General features: G+C 41.7%; 1 protein-coding gene across 7 annotated transcripts in view; it reads left to right on the plus strand.

Annotated features, from left to right (window-relative positions):
- SLC5A7 (solute carrier family 5 member 7) overlaps positions 1-24,678 on the plus strand; it is a 456,597-nt gene extending 431,919 nt beyond the window's left edge. For 2 of the 7 annotated variants that reach the window (XM_081858150.1, XM_081858151.1), the window contains exons 2-9: positions 4,412-4,639; positions 9,739-9,852; positions 11,264-11,419; positions 14,163-14,311; positions 15,657-15,800; positions 17,518-17,671; positions 19,159-19,376; positions 20,287-24,678. In XM_081858150.1, the coding sequence (XP_081714276.1) occupies positions 4,462-4,639; positions 9,739-9,852; positions 11,264-11,419; positions 14,163-14,311; positions 15,657-15,800; positions 17,518-17,671; positions 19,159-19,376; positions 20,287-20,901 (1,728 nt within the window). In that variant the 5' untranslated portion in view covers positions 4,412-4,461 and the 3' untranslated portion in view covers positions 20,902-24,678. Of the gene's footprint in view, positions 1-1,558; positions 3,252-3,311; positions 3,729-4,411; positions 4,640-9,738; positions 9,853-11,263; positions 11,420-14,162; positions 14,312-15,656; positions 15,801-17,517; positions 17,672-19,158; positions 19,377-20,286 lie in introns of those variants that run through there. The other 5 variants (XR_014155552.1, XM_081858148.1, XM_081858149.1 and 2 more) reach the window with 5 other exon arrangements.
- The last annotated feature ends 68 nt before the right edge of the window (positions 24,679-24,746 follow it).

Here is a 24,746-nt window from a genome sequence, read left to right on the forward strand (position 1 = left end):
TCTTCAAACAACGACTAAACCTGCCTCCTCGGTAATGACATGGTCTGGTCTTAGCGTAACTCCGCCTCCTGCCCATGATCACCGAGATCGGATGTCCCAGTGCTTCCCCCCCTGTGGAACTTGTCCAAGCCATCGTGATGACTGGAGCCCCACTCCCAGGCAGCCCTGATCTAGCCCCTTCAAAACAAAACATAAACTATACAGAACCAATAAAACAACAACAACAACAAAAAGGAACAGAACAATTATAATAAAATTAATCCCCAACCAAATATCCATCCCACCCACCCCCAGCAATAGAAAAAAATAAATAAAAATTTAAATTGCCACCGACTGCTTGAGGACATTTTAAAGCACATTAACCCCTGGAACAGGGAAGCAATGGCAGAACACTTCCCACCCTTCCCAAGAGTTTGTTCCAAAAGTTTGTTCCTGGGCCACGCCCCCTGGGCCAGTTGGAAAAGGCCCTGGAAGGGAGCAGGCCCTGCAGTCCTCACCCAGCCGATGGTCCGAGGCCTCACTGCAGCAGGAGTCCCTTTATAGCCAGGAGAGAAGGCCTGGGCCACGCCCCCTAGGCCAGTTGGAAAAGGCCCTGGGAGGGAGCAGGCCCTGCAGTCCTCACCCAGCCGATGGTCCGAGGCCTCACTGCAGCAGGAGTCCCTTTATAGCCAGGAGAGAGGGCCTGGGCCACGCCCCCTGGGCCAGTTGGAAAAGGCCCTGGGAGGGAGCAGGCCCTGCAGTCCTCACCCAGCCGATGGTGATAATGTGCCCTTGCACCTGAAAACTGCCATTGTCCAGGCAGCCTGGATCTGAGCCCTCTTAAGAGCTGACTAGGTACAATTCAACTGCATGAGACATGGGCTTCCTCTGCCCATACTCCACACAGTCTTCATGATTGCCCACCCCCACACACACTATATACCTTCCTCTTCCTGCCTATAGCCTGATCAGCAATGTCCCTTGCACAAGCAAGGACTGCAGGCAGGAAAATGAAGGGTTAGAAATCAGCAGCCTGTCCATCAGCCATGGACAGAAATTCATATATAAGGATCTAACTTTGGGGAAATAACTGGGGGATGCCAGTTAATTCTGAAATCCCACTTGTGTGGGAAACTACAAAAGTAAAAAAAGAAAAGCTGACTGCCTGAATTAAATAATGTGGGGCTCGACTCACTCTTTAGCCAAAACAGACCCCAGTAGAGTTTAAAACAGAAATACGTGCAACGTTTGCAAAGTGTGGAAAATATAGGTTGTTAGACCTGTAAATATCCCAGTGTTAAGCACTGATAATGTGCTTCCCCACCTCTACTCATCTCAAAGTGAATAGACTACAACCTTAAGTAAGTTTAAATGCTTTACTTACAGTAATCACTGGTCTCACCAATGCATCATTGAATGCTACAGCAGAAACAACATTGGTAAGGTATTCTTGGTTATCAAATACAGAAGTTTGGAGCCTCAGCCTCAGGCATCTGCTAAGTGACATGGTTCAAAGAGGGAGGGGGAGAGAGAGAGGAACAGGAAACAACCTTTGCTTCCTCCCTCCCCAAAGGTGAGAAGTCACGACCAATCTGAGTCTTCTCTACCAATACAGAACTTTGTGATCCTTAACCCCTTTCTTACTGCTGAATATGTACTGTTATGTTTGGCTGTGTTAATCTCCCACACTAACAACCCAAAGAAAGATGCCCAAACAATCTGGGATAGTAGAAGCACTCATTTTATGATGGGGTCACTAATACTTAGCTCCATCTGGAGCTATTTACTATCTTAAAGCAGGGATGGGGAACCTGTGTCCCTCCAGATGTTGATAGAATGCCAAATCTCATTTAACCAACTTTCATTTCAGAAGATGACCAGGGGCAAATGGCCCACAATGGTCCCCACATGGAAGCTGGTGAACAGTGCTCACCTGCATCACCAATAAGTACAAAATTTAAAAGGGCTTTTTAACCTCATACGTATTTACTCAAAACTAAGTCCTGCTATGCTCAATGGGACTTGCTCCCAGGTTCTGCACCTACACTCCTGCACAGCTGCTATCTCGTACACTGGGAGTAAATATTCAAGCTTTCACTGGGTCTTCTTGGCAAATGAAATAGATTCTTTGAGAATGAAAGGAAATTATAGGAGATGGTTTGCCACATATTTTGCAATTTTATGGCAAAACACTGTGACAGCCAAGTTACTGGGACAATAGAGAATCCCCACAGTGATGTTAAAATTCCTGAATTCAGCAAAAGTAATATGAGCACTCTTTCCTTTTTGTGGAGGCAAGTCAGGATAAAAATCTAATAAACCTAATCATTTTACTTAAGCCGCTTGAATGTTTTCGAACAATGTTACAAACACATAAATACACACACACACAGAGAGAGAGAGAGAGAGAGAGAGAGAGAGAGAGAGAGAGAGAGGAACTTCTACTGCTGACAAAGTCTCCCTTTCCTGATTGCGCAGTCTTGGACCCTAAAACTCACCCCTTGGCATTTTGTCTCATGTTCCAGTCCCACACTCATTGTCTTTTTCCACTCTTCTCTTCATTCTCTCCCCCACGTAGCAGATCACGCTCTGTTGAGTCATCTCTGCCCCACAGCCCCCATTTGCCCTGTGACGTGTTTGTCCCAGCTCTGACGGATGCAGTCTCCGCACCCCACTCCTTTATAACAGAATCGCCTCTTTTAATCCAATGACCACACGCAGGCCCCCAAACGAGCATAGGTTCAATAGGAGGGGGAGAAGAAGGGAAACAGCATCTGTGCCAGTGGGCTGGGTAGTGGGTTAATCCAGGCCAAGGGCCTTCTGTTTTGCTGCTCCTGATCACCTCCTGAAAGAATTGCTTCTCCCTTGAGAGTGGAGCCCTAGGTAATTCTCCCACTGAGAATGGCTGATGCTCTGACTGCCTCCATAGCTGTAGTCTCACAGAACCATTGGGAACGGGGTGAAATAGAAGGGAAGGCACCAGTTCCCCAAAAGTGAGGAAATTCAGCCTCTTAGGGAAAGGAAGATGTCTGGCTTCCCTTCTGTGCTACACAGGACCCTGGATGTGTACCGACTAGCCTGAAATTCTCGTAGGACTGGAGCTCTTTGCAATTGTGCCTGTCCCTTTAAAGAAAGGGAAAGCTGCTTCTCACACTCTGCCTCTGTGGGTGAACACAAGGTGCTGGGATTGAGCTGCTTGATGCCAGATCAAGGGAAAGTAGAGGCAGAGCTCAGAGGAAGAAGGGAGAAGAGGATATCTGCTGGAAAAAGAGGTGAATTGGGGGTGAGGATAAGTGAAACAAAAGAGGGGGAGTTGGGAGGAGGTGATAGTTGTGCCGGGAACAATGCCTGTTTTTGCAAGGGTTGTGAGTAATCCAATAAATCTAACTTGTTACTGACGCTAGTCTGGGAGTTTAGAAATTGGCTGTGTAAACTCAAATGTCACCTCCGGCAACCTGCTTTTGCTCAAACTTTAGAAGCTGATCAACAATTTCTAAGGAAATAGTCACTAATGATGGGGTGGAGGGAAAGGAATTACTAAGCCCTGCTTGGATGCCCCTGCTTATGTCAGCTAATTGGATCATACTTTACTCTGATTCTTACGGAGACTTAAATATTTATGTCACACAGAAAACCTTTCATGGACATTCTTGTTTTGATCAAAAACGCACTTTTCGATTCCATGTTAAATGTAGGTTAGCTGTGAAAGCAAAAGTAAATTCTGAAGGAATGGGGGGAGACAGACTAAGGTACATCAACTGTTGATAATAGTTCTACTCTTTTCTGTCATTCGTTCATGTGAGCTATTGATTTTGTTGGATTCTATTCACACTTTAAATCTTCTAGTGATGAGTTTCTTTTAACGGCAAACTTGAGGCAGACCTTTTCAAGGGACAGAAATGTCATTCTTATGAAAATGAGAGCTACGCTTGCAAAAGTGGCAGAAATAACTTCATTTCTGACCTTCATTCTTTGAGCAATTATAATTTAATTGTTTTGTGATACTGGTTTTTGGTTAAGGAAGCGTTGGCTCTTTTTTAACCAAAAATGTAAATATGCTCACCATTGTATACTATTTTAAGCTGCTTTTTTCATATTCTTGAGGTTTATGGAGAATTCTTTGATTTTCAACTGACATTTCGGTTTTATCATCTATAAGAAAGATTTAAATAAAGTGACTTTGTTTCAACCAAGTTTCTAGCAGACACTTTGATTTTTAGATTGAAATATTTGTTTGGAGATGTTACAATGTTTAGGAAATGTGTGTGGATTATCTGAAACATAAAACAGGTTACATCTGAAGTAGCATAATCATATCAGGATGAACTGTAGGATAAGACAATTGTGTTATTTTCTGATATGGACTCAGGGTTGTTGGGGTTTTTTGCCATGTACAACTGATATGCATAATATGTTATTACCTTTTGTCTAGCTCTCATGTTAATGAAATAGCAATCCAGAGAAGTGTCAAGAGGCTTCAACATGGCTTTTCATGTGGCGGGACTGATTGCTATCATTGTGTTCTACCTGGCTATCCTCTTTGTTGGAATATGGGCTGCATGGAAAACCAAAAACAGCGGTAGTGATGGAGATCGTAGGGAAGCTATTATAGTTGGCGGAAGAGATATTGGCTTGCTGGTTGGTGGATTTACCATGACGGGTATGTTCCTCTCTTTTTACCTGTTATTCAAGTGTCTACATCCTTCCTCTGACATGAATTTAAATGTACGCCGTACAAGGGCACAACTTCACGGTGCTGCTTAGCTGCCAGTAAAATTGCATGCCACATAAATAGTTCTGACAGGAAGGCTTCAACCAGTTGCTTCTGAGTAGTCACACTGAGAACTGTACTCTTGTGTGTTTTCTTTTCACCACTGGAAAATGCACCCCACTGGGCTTACTGAATAATGCAGTATGAACAGGTCGATATAACCATGATTTATAGAATATTCCCCCCTTGTTGTTTGTTATAAAAACTAGCTAATGAATGAGTCACATCTCCTGTTACCTTCACAATATCCAACAGGAGCCAGAGCATGCATCATATGTATATAGCTTCTGAATATTGCAAGGAATAGGACAATCATGTTGCATATAGGGAAGGATCAAAATATCATGCGACAGATGCCATTGTAGGTGCACCAAGTTAAATCTAAACCAAACGTAGCCATCAACTACAGTAGCGCTTCACAAAGAATTTCACTGGGCCAGCCTTATTATAATTTAACCACATACTGTAATTTGGGATCTCACATGCTGATCTTCAAAGCAACTTAGGCAAGATATTTTCAGTTAAGCCAACATAGCTAAGTAGTTCATGCAGTTCAATCTGGTACATGTTTACTCAGAAGTAAGTCTGACTCTGTGTCATGGGACTTAGTCCCAAGTGAGTCACATAGGATTGCAGCCTTCATGTTGCATAGATATCAGAAGAAAAAGATGGGTCAATATACACGTCTACTTTCCTATACACAATGTCAGGCCGCGTTGACTCCATGATGACATCATCAGAGAGGGCAAAGGAGCCGAACGGTGAGTCATCATGCACCAAAATGTTTAAAATGTTTGTGGCTGGGCCTTCGGTTACAAGAATTGCCAAAGTGACATTTCAGATTGGTGCAAAATGGCATGAGATCTGAAATGTCCCCACTCTACTTGTTATAAAGGGCTTTGCTTCAGAAACAAGATAATTCATTCAAAAGAAAAACCATTTCAGTTCCAAATTTAATTATTCTTTCAGTGTTTTCTTCCCTTCTTTGTGCAGTCAATTTCAGGTTTACGATTAAACTTGTCCAGCACTAATTTGCAAATAAGTGCATAACTTTGTTGAACGAATGAGTTCCTGTTGATTTCATTGAAATTTTCATTCAAATACAGGCTAGGTTGGGGTTCAGATTTGTAACTGGGGAGGGGAAATAGTATATCAGTTAAAGCAAGAAAAAGTCTGCCTTCTTCCACCATTTTGATTAAAGAATTGGAGCCTTTATTCTCCTTTTACTTCGAGGTGTAATTATTGCTCATGATTTGAAAGGCTGCCTATTGTGAACAAAAATTCCAGAGTAGCGGCCACATTAGTCTGTGGAAGCAAAAACAACAAGGAGTCTTGAAGGCTAATCAATTTATTTTGGCATTAGCATTGATGAAGTGGAGAGTCACAAGACTCTTTGTCTAAAAGGTTAGATTCTGGAGCCATGCACCCGGGATCCCCAGCCTTTTTAGGTCCAGGGACACATTTTAAAATCTAAGAAACAGTTGTGAACACCACAAAATACCCGTTTCACAGAAGAAAAAGTGGTGATACTTTGAAAAACAACACCTCAGATAGGCAAAACATACACACACATGCCTCACAAATGAAAGAAACACAGACCAGAAAAACAGACCATGCTTCCACAACTAAAAACCTCCCCTGGATAACTTAAATTTTAAAAAATTTGGGAGGAAAGAGGACCTTGGTGTATGCCATGGGAATTTCTAAGGTTTCCAGGGGGTCTACAGCTGCCACATTAGAGAACCCACTCATACACCATGTAAAGAAAAGAGAATATTTGGTAGGGTTATAATTCCCAATTCTGCTAGCATTTATACTTTTGCAGTGTAAGTAATTATGCACTGGTTTTTAGTGTGCAAATTGTAAAATAGCATTCAGGGGGATGTTTGCTGATCTGTGTTTTGTCAGCCAGGAATAAAAGGTTCTAACATTTCAAAGGAAACTAGATGCAGTTCTGTCAACAAAACTGATTGCCAGCCGTGAAAATGATGAGAATTTTGCAGGCAGTTTCGTCAGGAGAAACACCAGCTGTCTACTGTGATTAGTGATGTTAATAAATATTTAGAAAGTGGCAAAATGTGTTCAATGATACCTATAAGACAAATAGGAATGCAAAACATCTAAATTTTAGAAAAGGATTCAAAGCTAAATGTGTCTGTTCGCAAAATGCAAACAAATCCTACTGGCAGGACTAAGAAGAAACAACATATTTAAACAGATTTAGATGCAAGGAATAACAAAACACATTTAACTAGCACCGCATATATAATCGTTTTTCCTAGTATTAAAAAAAGAGTTAAAATCTCATCTCCAAAATAAATGAACTTCCTGAGTTTGGAATTGATTGCATTCCAATAAAATACAGATGCATACTTTTGTCTACAATTCAGCTACACATTTTGTCTACGCACCCAAGATAGTCAACAAGCTTGTTCTTAGATTGTTGTATTCTATTTGCCCCACAAGCCAGAAGCTGATCCACAATAGACCCCCATGGACTGTAATCAATAACAATACAATCCTATGTGTTTACTCTGAAGTAAGTCCCACAGGGTTATATCCAACTAATATATTCCGAGTAGACCTTTGAAATGAATGCACCTAAATTAGTCATGTCCTTTAATGTCAATGGGTAGGGCTCTGAGGAGGAGACTGGCATTGGAGACAACTCTCTGTGTTAAACGGGACTTAAAGAGGCAGAAGATTGCAGTCTGTTTCCTTCTCTCCTTAATTACATACCCTTTTGTGTTGTTACGTCTTTTCTTCCCTTTTGTTGACTGAATTTGTAACTTTATTTCAACATAAGATTCCCTAGTTTTAAAATATCCTGAGTTACAATTACCAGGGGAGGGGAGGGACCGCCTTGATATTAAAATCAAAACTCTGCCATTTGTCGCCCTAGCAAATGCTCTTAAAACCAGATGATAGACAGCTCCAGATTCAGATACCTTTTCCCGTTTGCTAAGTTTATACCCCAAACACCAATTGCGGGTGTAAGAAATGAGCTCCTAAAGAAGGCTGGGGGGGTGGACATTTTTTAAAAACTGTTTTGTTTTATGTTTGCTGAACTGGGCTTCTTGTGAGGAAGAGTGAGGTAGAATTGTAAATAACTACTACAACAATATACAATGAATCTCTATATGGCATAATGATAACAGCTGCATGCCTCTGGCAATATCTATCTGTAACGATAGGAGACAGACTGTGGCTTGTAGAAAACCTGGGCTCTATTCAGAGTCTCTGAGGTAAGCATGCAGTTCAGCACTGCTTAAGGGAGATGGAATAATCTTAGTGTATGGATTGTGGGAGGGATGAGTAAATTTGTCTGAAAGTGACTTGGGAGTCATTCGCACTGACAGGAATGTTTTTGGCAAAGTATTGAAATTGGCTGTAAAGCGGGTCTGGTATTTGATAATCCTACTGTTGAATAGATAACAATAAAGTCGTGGGGTGAATTCTGAGGTTAGTCATACTCAGAGTGAAGACACTGAAATCAATCTACTCATGTAACAAATCCACTAATTTGAAGCTGTCTAATCTGAGTATTACTTAATAAGGCATCACCCTAGGTGATGGTGTTCTTTAGTGGATTTTAAAAAAACAACAACCCCCAAACACCTCAGATATGAACCGAATACTGATAAAATGAAATCAACCTGAAGAGTCAGCAGTTCTGCACTTTGGTAATTGGCAAAATCACTCAGCAGATCATGTCTGTGCTTCACATAATAAAGAACATTAACCCATATATCTATCACACACACAAAAGATTTTTAGCGGCATTGACCATCTGTGCCATTCCATTGCATTTTCCTGAGAGGCAACCATGCTAAGTACACAACAAGCTTCTCCACCATGACCACAAGCAGAGCAGATAGCAACATGAGTTTTGCTATTATTTGCCCCTTGCAACTCTTCCATTGTGGGGAGCATGTACGGAATTAGTGTTGGGATACATGCTTCACACAACCTCTGTTTATGTCTGTTATCCATCACTAAACCACCAGAAACATGGTACTGGATGAATGCTTTATTGTATCCCTTTCAGTCTGTGGGGATTTTATCCCGCAGTGAGTCAGGAACTAGGTGGTGGTGTGCAGTCTGATGATAGACCCGCAATTGCCTTCAGCGAGATCACAGGAAGAATAGCAAGCCACATTATATTATGATGTTATACTACGTCAGGCTTTGCTTCTAGCTTACATCACTCTACACTCTGCTCTCAACTCTGGCTTTGTCTTTCTAACTACCCACAAGTTGGGGGAGGGCGCCCCACCCATTTGCCATCTCACACAGTTCCACTTCCTTTGTTCCCCCTAATGGCCCATCACCCAGGCAATCACCTCATCAGGAAGCTAGCCTGGCTATTCCAAGAACTAGAAGGAGACCCAGGCAAAGGATCTCAGCATACAGTCTACTCCTCCCCCACCAAACTCATAACAATAACATATCTGTTCTGTTCTGTCTGTGAGCTGCCTATGAGCATTCAACATCCCCCACCCCCACCCCCATTTGATGGAGACGCCACTGAGAATCAACTCATTAGCTGCTCAAGAGAGAGCTACATCACAGATGCTGCCATTTCCTCTGTGTGTACAGGCAAAACATATGAGTAAAGCCAAAGCTTAATTCAGCCATGCATCTGAAATAAAATAGCAAATGACGTCAGGATTAACACATGGGTGGGTGTACTAGATTACTGCAGTTTACTTCTCTCTCTCTCTCTCTCTCTCTCTTAGTTATCTCTAGTTCTGTAGAGTAGCTAAGGCTGCAGTACCAAGCCACTTAACTGCGAGTAAACCTTGCTGAATTCAATAGAACTGATGTCTTAGTAGATGTGGCTGAGTCTGTGCTGTAAATCTACTATGAATTCTTTAGCCATGATGCGATTTTTCCTCTACGATTCTGTGTTTGATGCACAAATAAAGGATGTTGCTTCTCTTTTTCCTGTCTATGACATGCTTTAACGCTTATCTCCATTTCTTCAGCCACCTGGGTTGGAGGTGGTTACATAAACGGGACAGCGGAGGCTGTGTATGTACCAGGCTATGGGCTGGCCTGGGCCCAGGCACCCATCGGATATGCACTTAGCCTTGTCGTAGGTAAGCTGGAGTTATGACCCAAGCCAATGTCAAGTTTAATTGAAACAGTATAGTTAAAGCTTAAGCTAAGATGAATTGTTTCACTGAGCCCACCAGCTAGCCCACCATTCCCACTTTTAACACTGTTTGGGGCAGTCACACTTCTTCAACCTGAATCAGTGCATAATCTCATAACTTCCTGCTGAAATCCTGTAACTTGTCATGCCACAAATGTTTTGGTTTATTTTTGACCGGTTTTTGTTGCACTATAAGACAGCAATAATGTGATAGCAAGACCCTTGCAATGTGTTCTTAAACAAGACTGCTGTTATATTGCAGGTATATTCTGCAACTTTGTTCTTGTCTTCCTTAAGAACACATTGTAAGGGTCTTGGAGAGGAAGGGAGCTTTAATGCAATTGTCATAGGTATTCTCTGCGATGTGTACTTTTTTTCAGTACACCTTTGTGATGATGAGTAAGGCTGCCAGCAACAAGAGCCAACCCCATGACCAGATTGCCATTTCTTTGGCAGTAATTAGTAATGGTGCATTGGACAGTTTATGATGGGTAGAGGGAAAGCCCTAGTCTGTGCTTAGACACCAGTTATGTTACTCACAAGCTTAATAATGTAACAGCACATCAAAACTGCTAAGCACCATCATCATTATTTGGTTGCCTCCACCAAACTAAGGAATTCATGAGAATCCAAAATCTTTTCAATGCTTTCAGCACTTCACAATGTTAACATTTTTGCTTGCATCCTGAGACAGAATGCAATTGGGCATAATCTGAATTTGAATGGTGCAATGATTTACTTCATTCAGGTCTGTATCAATGGCCCTTAAGGAAGGAACTGTTCCAGAGTCTTGAATATGGGAGGGATTTTCCTTCTTCTCATCTAGATGAAAAGTAATTTGCAGTCGATACATTCACTTCCCCCTGTGTGAACACAATGTTTTCTCTCAGAGACAAGAACAGGAATCATCTGCCTATGTATGGTTGTGAAACATGCCCATATGTTCAAGGTGGTACTTATAATCAAAAGCTCATGGTCCCCTTTGCTGAATCACTGCCACTTACCAGAACGGGGGTGGGGCAAGGCAGTGGGGAGATCAGTGTGGTGCAAATGCACTGGCTTGGCTCCACCAGTCCATTTGCACCCCACTGACCTTTCTGCCAATTCACCCATTTCCCTCTCCTCCCAGCAGTGACTCAGCTGTCAGGAGGTCAGGTGAGCACTGCAACCCCAAGTCACCACTACTGCTCCACTGAATATCTGAAGTCTTCTATTAAATGGAAAAATATATTTAAATTGTGCAGAACCACAGATTTTGATTGATTACTGGAGATGGGGCTTACATGGAACCAGGCATGTCTGAGATCACTTGCTATTATTCATGTCTATTGTCTTTCTCATGTTTGTTGCTTCAGGTGGTTTGTTTTTTGCAAAGCCCATGCGTTCCAAAGGCTATGTGACAATGCTGGACCCCTTTCAGCAAATTTATGGAAAACGAATGGGAGGGCTTATCTTCATACCTGCCCTAATGGGAGAAATGTTCTGGGCTGCAGCCATCTTTTCTGCATTAGGTAAGGAATACTATGTCATAACATGGAGCCAAGAAATCCAGCCAGTGGCTCGAGGACAACTATTGAAAAGTGATCAATACAAATGCTAACAATCCATGTGGTATAGAGCAGTGTTCTTCAGCTTTGGGTCTCTAGATGTTGTTGGAATACAACTCCCTCATCCCTGATGTTTGGCTAAGCTGGCTGGGCACAATGGGAGCTGAAGAACAGTAATATCTGGAACTCAAGCCTGAAGTACACTGGCATAGAGAAATGTATAGCTAAACCCAAATGCTCACCATAAAATCATGTGACCCTAGTCATGTGATGATACTTGTTTATCAGAAAACTGACTGCAAAAAAGAACCATTATTATTTATAGTAACATTTGAGAAGATTCATCATGAAAGGCTTTAGCTACCCAACTTGTTTTAATATTAAAGAGATTACATTGCAATTGAAAATGCTCTTGTTGATTTTTAGCAATTCAGCCTTTGTTGTGAAGAGCTCAAAACACAGCAATGATATCTTTCATTACTAGTGTTTGGCTATTGTACTTTGATTACCATAGAAGATTTCATGGGAATTTTTTTTAAAAAAATAATTCTGCTGCATGCAATGAACTGGGACTGATCAAATAATGTAGAATACAGACAGTGGTACCTCGGTTTACAGACACTTCGGGTTACAGACTCCACTAACTCGGAAATAGTACCTCAGGTTAAGAACTTTACCTCAGTATGAGAACAGAAATCATGCAGTGGCAGGTTATGAACGGTTTCAGGTTAAGAACGGACCTCCGGAACGAATTAAGTTCATAACCAGAGGTACCACTGTATATCTTTTAATCTGAACTAATGATGTGCAATGCAATCCTATATGAAATCGCTGAATTTCAGTCCCTGGTGGAATTTTGTATCTGAATGTTTTTCATTCTGTTGCAAGAACCAAGTTTGATAACTCTTCTAGCATGGGGGGAAACCCTTCAGATGAATTACTGTAAGTGACCTTTGCAACTTTTGCTACTTTAAAAAGCACGCGCGCACACACACACACACATCAACTGCACATATAAAGTTGTTTGGTGTTGCACTCTTTTAAAAATAAAATAATCAGCCTTATTTCCAGCTGTGCTCTGATTAGCTGGAAATCAATGGGGAACTTTTTAACCATAAATTTATTGCAAGTGCTCAAGAGTCTGAGAATAACTGCATGCTGAGGTGATGGAAGCTGAGTGGCTTAAACAACTTTCAGGGAATTTAAAATGTGTTCTTTTTATTTAAAAAAAACCACACAGCTCAAACTTAATAAAGGTTTTCTGTGGTTTCACAATGTGAAAGCGAGCACTGTGAATGCCTTTCAACCTGGTAGGCTCATAAATGGGCAACTTGCAGACTAGGAGCTAGGTGGAATTTATCAGTTATGAGTGTTAAGACAACACAATGCATGGCTGAAATCAACTCTGAGATAGGACCTTGGACAGCAACATACTCAAGTATAAGCTTGTTGGTCCTTCCAATCCACTTAGTGCATGAACACTCAGAAAGACTGTTGCAGATTTAAAACCACAGATAAAGCTGACAGATCACCTCAAATGCAACATTTTAAGTGGGGTCAGGTAACCCCACTATTCAGCGGCAAGCCATCAAGTGCATAGCAATTAAGTGCAGTGAAATTGAGCCATAGTGTGCATGACTGTATAGTGCCAAAGAAAGAGAACCGAAAGTTCTCGTGTGAAGACGCTCCATCAAAGAGAGGCTATAGGAGGTGTAGCTGCCATATAACATTATTGAATGTCATAGGAAAAGATCTCTTCTGGGTGGCTAGATTTTTTTAAAATTCTAAATCTAGTTATCAGATCACAACTCAAGAGATCCTGTGGGTGGGTGGGTGGGTGGGTGGGTAGGTTCTATATCTGATAGAATGATCTCCCCTCTTCCCCCACCCCAAATGCACTGCTCTGAGAGCTGACCACACACACACACACACACACACACACAGCTGATGGAGGTGAGGAAAAGGGGGGAAAGCAGAGGAACTAACTCCTGCTAGCACAACTATTTAGTTTAATCTGGCCCAGACTTTTGACTTACAACCCCAAAGCAGATCAGAGCCTACCCCTCTAGGTATGCCTTTAGCATTTTATCTCAGAGACTGGCGCTGCCTTTAAAGTTTGAGTAAAATATGTCAGCATGCATCGAACACTTTTGCCTCATAATGACTTTGTGCAAGTTTGGAGAGTTTTGTTGTCACAGAGCTCAGGGTTCGCCAGATCTTCCTTCTTCCTTTTTTCTGAGTTTTCTTCTCACAACTCTACATGCAGGTGTCCCTTTCTCAAACAAGATAGTTTGTGGTGATAGTGCGTCGTGCAGTTCTCCTGCATGGCCTACAGAATTTTCACACCAGCGCTGAATGCTTCTAAAGATGGCCAGTGGAGATTTTGAAGCACTTGAGCAACTTGACAGTGGTAGTTTTGAGAAAATACCACATGGATATATTTTCAAGAAGCAACCACTTTTTTTAATTAAGAAATCGTGTACCTCAGACTTCTGAAAAGACATAGTTGCAGAATGAACAAAATTACAGAATGTACAAAAAGTATACATTTCCTACAAAGGATTAGACTATTTCTGAATCTGTCTTAAAAGATTCCAGCAAGCAATAGTGTTGTTTTAGAAACTGGGGGAAACTGAAACACATTGAAAAGGGTGTGTATTTCTAAAATTGGTTTGTTTCCCTTCCTTAACCCCAACCTCTGCTGCAGGTGCCACCATAAGTGTGATCATTGATGTCAATATCAATATATCAGTTGCTATTTCTGCCCTAGTTGCAACTTTGTACACACTGGTGGGTGGACTTTACTCAGTAGCCTATACTGATGTGGTCCAGCTGTTCTGCATTTTCCTTGGACTGGTAAGTTTCTGTATAATATTTATGTGTCTGAAACGATGGTTGTCTTGCAAGTGCTTTATTTAAGCCTGAATTGTGAGAGAGGTGCTGCACAACTCTGTGGGTGGGTGGGTGGAAGGAGGGAATCATGTTCTCATCAGTCAAACTGTACAGGTGTAATTATGATTATAGTATCTGTAGTATGTGTAGAAAGAACATGCCTTGTTCCTTTGCAAAGTTTACAGTTTTAACTGACTCCTATTGGTCAGGAAAGAACTAGAAACCAAATATGTTTTGTGCCCATCTCTTTACAACAACAGGATAACCTTACCCCAATAGCAAATCTTCCATTTTGAATACTAGTACTGTTCCCACAGTGTTTCTCAAACTTGGGCCCTCAGCTGTTATTGAACTACAACTCCCACCATCCCTGACCACTGGTCTTCCAAGCTAGGAATGATGGGAGTTGTAGTCCAACAACTGCTGGAGTCTCAAGTTTGAGAAATACTGGACTCTTTGTGATTCCCCTGTGACCCTTAAGGCTGGATTACTAATAATGACTTGTGTGTGGCACAGCCCATGATAAGTACTGGTAGACACAATTGTCTTTTGACAAGAGTGATTACTAGACCACTGCTCTGTTCCTACACTGGATCCCTATTATGCTTCAGGCTCAAGTCAAGAGGCTGGCTTTGACCTTATATGTTTTTGACCATTTATATTTTACAGATATTATTTCCAAAATTAATCAGAGCAACATCTTAACTTTGTGTTTAATGCATGTGGGAAGGGTGCACAGAGAAATGTCCACATTGTTTCCCATTGGAAACTTAGCAGAATCAGAACCCAAGTATCTTCCAGGGATATTGCATTGCTGTTTGATTTTGGCTTGATGTTTTTTCAAAGGGGAAAATTATTATTTTTATTTTGTTGGGTCTATCATTTTTAAAGTTTGTTTAGTTCATTTATAACTTGTGTATGTGTTTTGGTTGCAAAACACTGTGAAGTGTGTCCTCACTCTTCAGAAGAGAATATCCTACACAATACATGCACAGGTCTTTATCAATCTCATTCAAGGTACGACAGGTATTACACCTGCCCTATAGGCTCAGCTTAGAAAATATCTTGTCTGCAATATGCTCATTTTATGTTTCCATTTGAATCTGTTGTTACCTAAGCTCTGTGCCAAATTTTATTTCTGGTTGAAAGAAATCCTGGTACTCAGAAAAAGTAATGCCTGTATTTTCTTAGTTAACTGTTTAAAAGGAAAAGGAAAAAGAGGGAGCAATTAATTAGTCAAATATTGCTGCTATTTCTTCATTATTTCTTTAGTTCCCAATTTTGAATGATAGCTTCTCTTTTATTTTAGTGGATCAGTGTTCCATTTGCCATGTCCCATCCTGCAGTGACAGATATTGGATACACAGCTGTACACACTGTCTATCAAGAGCCTTGGCTTGGAAACATTAAAAAACCTGACATCTACAAGTGGATTGACAATTTCCTCTTATTGGTGAGCACTCCTGTGACAAACCATGGCCTGCCACTCACAGTTTTACTCTACAAACTCTACAGTTGCAAACCAACTAAGCAAGAGATGCTCAATAACTGCTTTTTAAACCACACGCCACTTAACAGTTATCATGCATTAATGTAGCAGCTTTGAAAAAGTGGACAGACACCTCTGTTGCAGGTGACTTAGGAAACTCTTATTATGATTGGATTGGCTGGATACTGAGGTACATTAGATGACTGAATCTGTAATTAAAGGGAGTGGGAAGGTGGGATACCAATAGTCAGGAGGAGGAAAATGATGGCACTTGATAGATATTTTGAAGAAGAAGAAGAAGAAGAAGAAGAAGAAGAAGAAGAAGAAGAAGAAGAAGATTGGGCTACAGAATAAGTTTAAGAAGCTTAACAGTGATTAATGCAAAATAATTTCCAGTTCCAGTTTCCATAGCATCTCGTATGAAGGAGGCACGAAGGATAATAATAATAATAATAATAATAATAATAATAATAATAATAATAATACATTTTATTTATACCCCGCCCTCCCCAGCCAAGACTGGGCTCAGGGCGGCTAACAACCAATAATAAAAACAAGTTGATTAAAATACAATTTAAAAAACAAGATTAAAATACAACATTAAAACATTAGGATGCAGCCTCTACACAGGAGGAGAAAGGAAAAAGAAAGAGGGGGAGGGAATCAAACTGATTCTAAGCCAAAGGCCAGGTGGAATAACTCTGTCTTACAGGCCCTGTGGAAAGAAATCAGATCCCACAGGGCCCTGGTCTCATGAGACAGAGCATTCCACCAGGCTGGAGCCAGTGTTGAAAAGGCCCTGGCTCTCGTTGAAGCCAATCTAACTTCCTTGGGGCCCGGGACCTCTAGGGTGTTGCTATTTATGGACCTTGAGGCTCTCCGTGGGGCATACCGGGAGAGGCGGTCCCGTAGGTACAAGGGTCCTAGGCCGTGAAGGGCTTTAAAGGTCAAAACCAGCACCTTAAATCTGACCCTGTACTCTACTGGGAGCCAGTGCAGCTAGAAAAGCACTGGGTGAATATGTGAGGAGCTCGCTGCAGCATTCAGCACCCGCTGGAGGATAGAATGGAAAAAGAATGAGGGAGCAAGGAAAGTAGACTGGTAGATAATTTGAACAAGACTGGAAATGAGCAGGTTTTTTTGGGGGGGGGGGAATGCTGTGTTCGAGAAGAGAGTTTCTACACACCATAACAGGGTACACCATGTTTCTTGAGGCTTGCCACATCTCCCTTTTACAAGGAATCTCCTCTCTGGGATTACGCTTTGTTCAGAAAGAAGAGAGCACAAGTGTTCCTGATGTTAAAAGACTGAGGAGGTGACCTTTCCTGCTGTGTTTTTAGCAAGTGTGGGGTGCTGAAAATTTGCATCAATGTTCTCCTCTGATACTGCTCTCTAGACACTTGGGCCAAGAAGCAATGGTACCTGAGCAAATCTAGCTTCATGGGAGCAAACACCTTCTTGCCTCAATCCCACATGTTGCCATCAGAAGAAAACCCTTCCAATATTTGTTTTTAAATACATTTTCAAGCTGCAGGTGCAGCTATTTCATGATTACAGGTTTAAATACTGGGTGAAATCATTCTGAAGTCATAAAAGAGTAGCTTGGCATGTATTCAAATGAACTCAAATGATCTTCTGTTAGCCCAGAAATGATGGAGAGTTTCTTTATTTTTCCTTGCAGACGTTAGGAGGAATCCCATGGCAAGCATATTTCCAGCGAGTTCTCTCTTCCTCTTCTGCTACATACGCACAAGTGTTATCCTTTCTGGCAGCTTTTGGATGTCTTGTGATGGCAGTGCCTGCCGTACTCATTGGTGCCATTGGCGCATCAACAGGTACACTGAGTGTCCAGATCGCCGTTACTTAAAGCAGTGGGTACGAAGGGAATGACCTTACTGCAGGGATGGCGAAGAAATCCAATTCAGTTCTCATTGAAAAGGAAATCCATAGAATTTGCACTTTCTGAAGCAATATGCAAAATGAAACATAACTATCCATAGAAATTTGCACGTATCCCAATTTTGCAATACAGTATTCAGACAATGATCAGGACCACAGTGAGTGGTGAAAGTGATTAGCACCCTCCCTTCTGTTCTAGATGTTTTTTGACCCAGCAGGGAAGCTGGTACTGGCATGAATAGGAGCTTCCGTTCTGGCACAAACAGCAGTTTTGTAGGTGAGGGGGGAATTTCCACCAGGACCATGACATGGAGGGAAAGGTCCTCTGCGCTGCAGTCTGGATTTGATTCCCCTTGAAGTTCCTTTTTTAAAGCACAGAGAGATGCATAGAACATTTATATTTATATTATCACATGTTAAATGTGTGGATGTCCCCAAGCTGAGCCACCTACCAAGCAAAGGCTGAATCGAGGTTTTCTAAGGGTCAAATTGTTTATTAAATGTGACCATACATGTAGCAACTAGTTTGAGCCTTAGAACATCTGTATTCAGCACTTACCCACACTTGGGGTGGGGATATGGGGATTGTTTGTTATATGTATTTTTAGAAACTGGAAAATAAAGTAGTATATATATGTGGGTGATCTTGGGAGGTTTTTCTTCTCCCCATCCCATCCCAAAATCAGATACATGATGATAGATGATAGATAGATAGATAGATAGATAGATAGATAGATAGATAGATAGATAGATAATAGATAGATAGATGATAGATGATAGGTAGATAGATAGATAGATAGATAGATAGATAGATAGATAGATAGATAGATAGATAGATAGATGATAGATGATAGATAGATAGATAGATAGATAGATAGATAGATAGATAGATAGATTATAAATATAGATAGATATGGACACACACACACACCCCATACTTGGAAATACTACTCTTATAAAAGAAGGGTTAATGCAGAGGTAGATAACATCAGACTGAGGGCCAAGACATAGTCCTCCAGGCCGATTTATCTGGTCCTCAGTTGTTTCACTGCCTCATTGCTCCTGCCAAAGCAACACCTTTCATTGCTTTTGCCTCACACCCTCCTTGAGAGTTTTTGCCTAGCTGAAAGGTGTCCTTGAACAGTGACAATGTGTTCTGCTTGTCTGGAAGGAGAAGTGAATTGGTGTAAAAACCTGAGTTTTAGGTGAGTGTGATGTAGCCTGTTGTCAAAGATAAGAATTACATCCATCGATCCACCCAACTTTTGTCTCCGGCCACAACCACCGCTGGCAGTGGACAGCCCGGAAAAAGTTTCTCCAAAGTGAAATGCTCCAAATAGGGCTCCAAACGCTTCTCTCAGTGCAGAAGTCAAAGCTTCATTCGTGCTCATCTGGTCATAATACTCGTGTGCTTGCATTACAGATTGGAACCAGACAGAGTATGGTGATTCAGACCCCAAAGACAACTATGAAGCTGACATGATTTTACCCATCGTCCTCCAGTACCTTTGCCCAGTGTATATCTCCTTCTTTGGCCTCGGGGCAGTGTCTGCTGCTGTCATGTCATCTGCCGACTCTTCCATCTTATCGGCGAGTTCCATGTTTGCCCGGAACATCTACCAGCTTTCTTTTCGGCAAAGTGTAAGATTCACTATTGCAACCACAGTTTCGTTCTGCGATAGGATTAGCCATGCTGCCAATAGTGACTGGTGGCACAATGAAAACAGAAAGAAAAATGAGCACTTAATTGTTTCTGAGCTGCACAAAATATAGAGATATGAGCAGGGCATTTTTTTCCCAGCTAGAAGTCACTGGAACTTAGTTCCAGCACCTCTCAGGTGGGTGCCATTGCCATTCCAAGAGAATGTGGGATGTGCTGATTGTGACCTCTTTTTCTAGAAAAATAGCCCTACAACTGTAGCTTCTGATGCCCTGAAACTCTGGGCTATGTGCAAATGTCTTCCTGCTTCTACCCACAAGGAACAAGGGAAGGCAATTCAATGCCTTGAGCACATATTAAATTGCTACACAAAGAAGGCCGGATTTTCTTGGTCAACTCAGTGGTTGTATATTCTGAGCAATGATCCTCTGCCTCACTTCAAGCTACCTGTTGAAGTTGATTCACAATCCTCCCCTGTCATTTTGCTGTGGCGCTGCACTGAGCTAAGTCATAGTTTGGCTTAGTGCGTCTTCCAAATCTGGGATCACTGTTTAGGTCTCTCCAGATTAACCTCAAGCTGCAACCAATGTTTGTTCTATTGTATACAGCTCATGGTCTGTGATATTTCAAGACCTGTTCTTGATTTCAGTAATATTAAGTGCCATGTCCTACAACAGGATTTCCTCTCCAAAGCTCTGTAGTCATTGGAGATTTGAAGAGTGAACTTGATAAATATCAGAATCCTTTCAGGTCAGTTTGGTTATGGATGTCTAAGATTCAAGAGTTTCTTATCCGCTAATCGCGTTAAATCTATATAATTCTGTCCTTTATGGATATTCCTGTAAGAAAACTCACTGGTAGAAAACAATATTTTGTTCCTTTCTTTTACAGGCGTCAGACAAAGAAATTGTCTGGGTCATGCGAATTACCATTTTTGTGTTTGGAGCAGCAGCAACAGCGATGGCCCTACTAGCTCAGTCGGTTTATGGGCTCTGGTACCTCAGTTCTGACCTGGTTTACATCATCATCTTCCCCCAGCTCTTGTGTGTCCTCTTCATCAAAGGAACCAACACCTACGGCGCCGTTGCAGGGTATCTGTTTGGTGTCATACTACGAATTACTGGAGGAGAACCGTATTTGCACTTGCAACCCTTGATTTTCTATCCTGGTTGGGATCAAGAACAGCAAATTCAGAGATTCCCTTTTAAAACACTAGCCATGCTTACCTCTTTCTTCACTAACATTGGAGTATCCTACCTGGCAAAATACTTATTTGAAAGCAGCACTTTGCCACCCAAATTTGACTTCTTGGATGCCGTTGTTGCGAAGCATAGTAAGGAGAACATGGACAAGGCCACTCTTGTGAAAAGTGACAATATTGTTTTAAATGAGTTGGCCCCTGTGAACCCTCGACACAGTTTGACTCTAAGCAGCACCTTCACAAACAAAGAGGCCTTCAGTGATATTGATTCAAGTCCCGATGTATCCGCAGCAGAAGATAATTGACAACGGCCCAACGGAGGAGAGAGATCGCTTTCACATCCCCCACAATGCAACAGGGTATGCAACAAAGGGAGATCAGAGGCGTTTTAGTTGAGGGAGAAAGAATGGACAGGGAACAAACAAACAAAAACCACTGCACAATCCTCTTCAGCTCATTTCTAGGAATAGTCTGTGGAATAAATTGTTGTGTTTTACGATAAAATGCGCTGGAATAGAATAAGTTGCTCTACTAGCATTTGAATGAAGCCAAGTAACTTAGTATTTGGGAGGGGAATGTTTGAAAATAAAAAGATTAAGTAACTTTTTTATTTTAAAATTACTTTTATTCAGGTACCTGAAAGAATCAACTATAGCCATAATGAATGTTCAGCATCTGGTTCGGAGGAAGTGTAATAAGCAATTCCTACTACAGATGAACAGAACCCCCATGCAATTCATTTGTTGCTTGGTTGTACCATTTCAGTGTGTAGGACAGTATTGAATGTTTCAATTAAACTTGGAAATGAACTGCGAATTGGAAGGGCAATTGGAGAGGCATCACTCCATTGAGTTTGGGTCCATCTGGTTTAATAATAATAATACTAATAATTTTATTATTTGTACCCCACCCATCCGATTGGTTTATTCAGCACCTCAACTGCTAGGCAGTCCTCCCCTGCCAATCCTCCATCCCAAGTAATGAAAACCTTAATTTTGCAAAGGGAACATGAGCAACCAACATCAGGGACGGTTCACTACATAAGGAAGGAAGCTTGTAGTGCCTCCTTCTAACTGAAACTGGTGCTAAGGAGTGTTGTTTCCCGCTGGGAATTAGGGAGTTTGTCATTTTCTCCCTTCAAATTGAATTGGGAGGCGGGGGACGATGACTAAAAATGCTATGCATCTCAGCCAGTATTTGCTGATCTTCATGGGTTTCAATTCGTGAAGCAAAGAAAACTACAAATCCCATGATCCCCTGAGGAAAACTATATTTCTTGGCTGCTACTTCTAGCTAAAAGCACCCCTGACCATGGGCCATGATGGCTGAGGAATGGGAATACAGTGCAAGGCTTAGATCTCCTATTTCCCTAGCCCACTGATATTCCATTTAGGAGAACAAAACTACATGGAGAGATCCATTCACAGATCTCTTACATAGCACATGATTTGATCCTGAGTAGATCCGATAATGGGATAATGAACTGTGCTAATTGTTTCGTTTCAAAATTAAATGATGCAAATTTCCATCCAAAAGTATTTCATTTTTATTAACATTTATTAATATCTCAGGAGTTCCAGAAGTTCACTCTGAGAACTACTTCACCCTGCCCTTTATGAAATGGGGGACGGGGACAAATAATGAATTGCTGTAAATGTGCTTTCCTGAGTGTCAAAGCAAAACTATGGATAAGTTGTGGCATTTTTAAGGAATCAGATTTTTTGCAGCTTGGTACATTTCTAGTGTAGCAGGTTCCCACATTTCTACCCAGGTTTATCATGGCTCAGCAATCAGGACTCATCTTCCTGTATCGCATCAGGGAGTATCTTAACAACAAGAAGAAAGTAGGAATGTTTTAACCCTATCACACACTATTTCAAGTCAGGACATCTGGCACAAGGTAGATGAGAAGGAAGCAATATTTTGCAGTGGTTTCCCTATGTTTTCTGTGAAGGCACCCTCACAACATCGATGGCCGAAGGTTCAGAGGGCCTCCCTAGTTGCATAGCCTTTCCTATGGCCATCTCTTAAAATGATTGTACGAGCATACAGTGTTGCACAACAGGACGGCCTATAGCTTTTCACGGATGAAAACCTTGCCATAGCACTGTTCAGAACACCACAAAAATCTGGCAAATGATCTGTAATCATTCTGCTGTATATGCCAGATGGGAAATCTTTGAACCGATTGGCAGGGTGCACATTTTTGTCACCTGTCTCCTGAGATATATAGAAAGAAATGTACAACCAAAGACTGAAAGGTAATTCTTGTGCTGAGTTTTTCAGGTGCTGGGAATTTCCAAAGCTGGGAACTGGCTGCTCTTTCCTCTGTGACCTTTTCATATCTTCACACAAAACATTGAATGCATACACTTAAAAATGGTGGGCCCATCTGGGTCCCACTGCCGAGGAAGCTGGGGCTAGAAGTCTCCAAGAAACACTGGCCTGACAGCAGAATCCACATCTGAAGTCAAGTCCATTCTGAGGGTTTGGCAGGCAGCAATCTGTGTAGTCAGACAGTTCAGAGGACAGAGAATCCATGGGACCAGATGAAAAGCAGGAAGCAGCTAGGTAGGGCTGGGAACCCCAGTCTGCTGCTGAGAGCTCCATTCAAGAATGCCAAAGCCAGCTGGGTCTCACTGGTGCCATTTCCCCCATTTCCTCGATAGCTGATCAGCTGAAGGTGGAGTCACTCCGCCTTCTCCTCTTCAGGCTGCTGTTCAACAGGCAAAGCTGACTCCTGGACCAGGACAGGCCCGGTCCATGAAGGAAGGATTCCCATAGGCTCAACAGAGACCTAGTTCCATCCCTGCATTTGCACCTGCAGGCAGGGAGGAGGGGTGAGAAACAGGGTCTCTTGCCATTACAAAAATCCTCCATTTATGTGGGCACTGTGCCCGTGTGGGACTGGATTACGCTCTTTCTTATTTTTATTCATTGTTTGTTCTTTCTGTACATGAGTGAGAGGGAGCCTCCCCACTGATAACTAGCAATGGTTATTGAAACTGTATGTCTGTCGCACTGCAACAGCCCATTGATGTTACTGCAAAGAGCAACATGGTGCAAGGGCTCAGCCAAGTGGTTTTTTTTAGGGTAGGAAAGGCTCAGATATGGACAGGAGAGCCAAGCCCTGTAAAGCCCACAGAGTGGGTCCTCCATCACTCCATCCTGTGCCCATTGGAACGGGCACCCATTGGGTGACCAAGAACAGGTGGAACCAGAGCCAATAGCAGCCAGAGCCAGCTAATGCTAGTTTCATCCCCTTGCTGCGTTGAACAAGGGAAGCATTGAGACTTTGAGGGCGGAAGCTGATAGGCATGTCCTGGACTGGTTGGTTGAAAGAGGGGCAGGTGGAAGTTGCCTGGGGGCAAAATGAGGTTGGTGGGGCAGTGCCCCATTTGCCCAAACTGATCAAGTTTCACTGCTATTAACAGTGGCACAGCTTTACACAAGCTAGAAGCTGCAGGACTTCTTTTTCTGCAATGCTAAGAGAAGGGGATGGGACTAGGTTCTAAGCCTGTCCACAGATGAGCCCATGTCAACAGTACAATATTATTTTATCTCTTGTTGCCCTCAAGGGCTGGTGATAGATGTACATTACTAACCTTACGAGAGCCTCAAATGAATGTAAACGTTAACGGTGTTAATCATATACACAGCAACAATAAGATCTTAGCCTTTTATTTTCATAGAGTATGGCCATTTAATCTTTGAAATGTATCTAAAATATTTTAAAAAGTAGAAAGAAAATGGTCAAGATCACATGTCTACCCTTCAAGCTGATTTGACTGAGTAAAACGTGCAACTCATCAGTATATAATTGTAAGTCTGCTATTTAAACAGGGTAGTAATTGTGGCTATTATTTGTTAATAGATGTATATTTTTGTCTGTGTCAGAAATATATTAAAAATGGTTGGATCTAATAAGAACCATGCTGTAGACGTGTAAGTTTTCTCTCTGCATGTGCAATGTATTTCAATAGTGCCCAAGAGGTTCAGAGGGGAAATGTCAAATATTGTCTAGTTTTGGCTTTGTTTTTGTCCAGCTATTTAAAAAATATATACATTTATTTTATTATTAAGCAACGTGTGTTGTGTCTGATATATAACGAAACATTTTGCTCTTGAAATACCTGCAGAGTTTTAAAGA

The sequence above is a fragment of the Podarcis erhardii genome (genome assembly GCF_964252035.2).
Source record: "Podarcis erhardii genome assembly, chromosome: 4".
In the NCBI taxonomy this organism is placed as follows: Eukaryota; Metazoa; Chordata; class Lepidosauria; order Squamata; family Lacertidae; genus Podarcis; species Podarcis erhardii.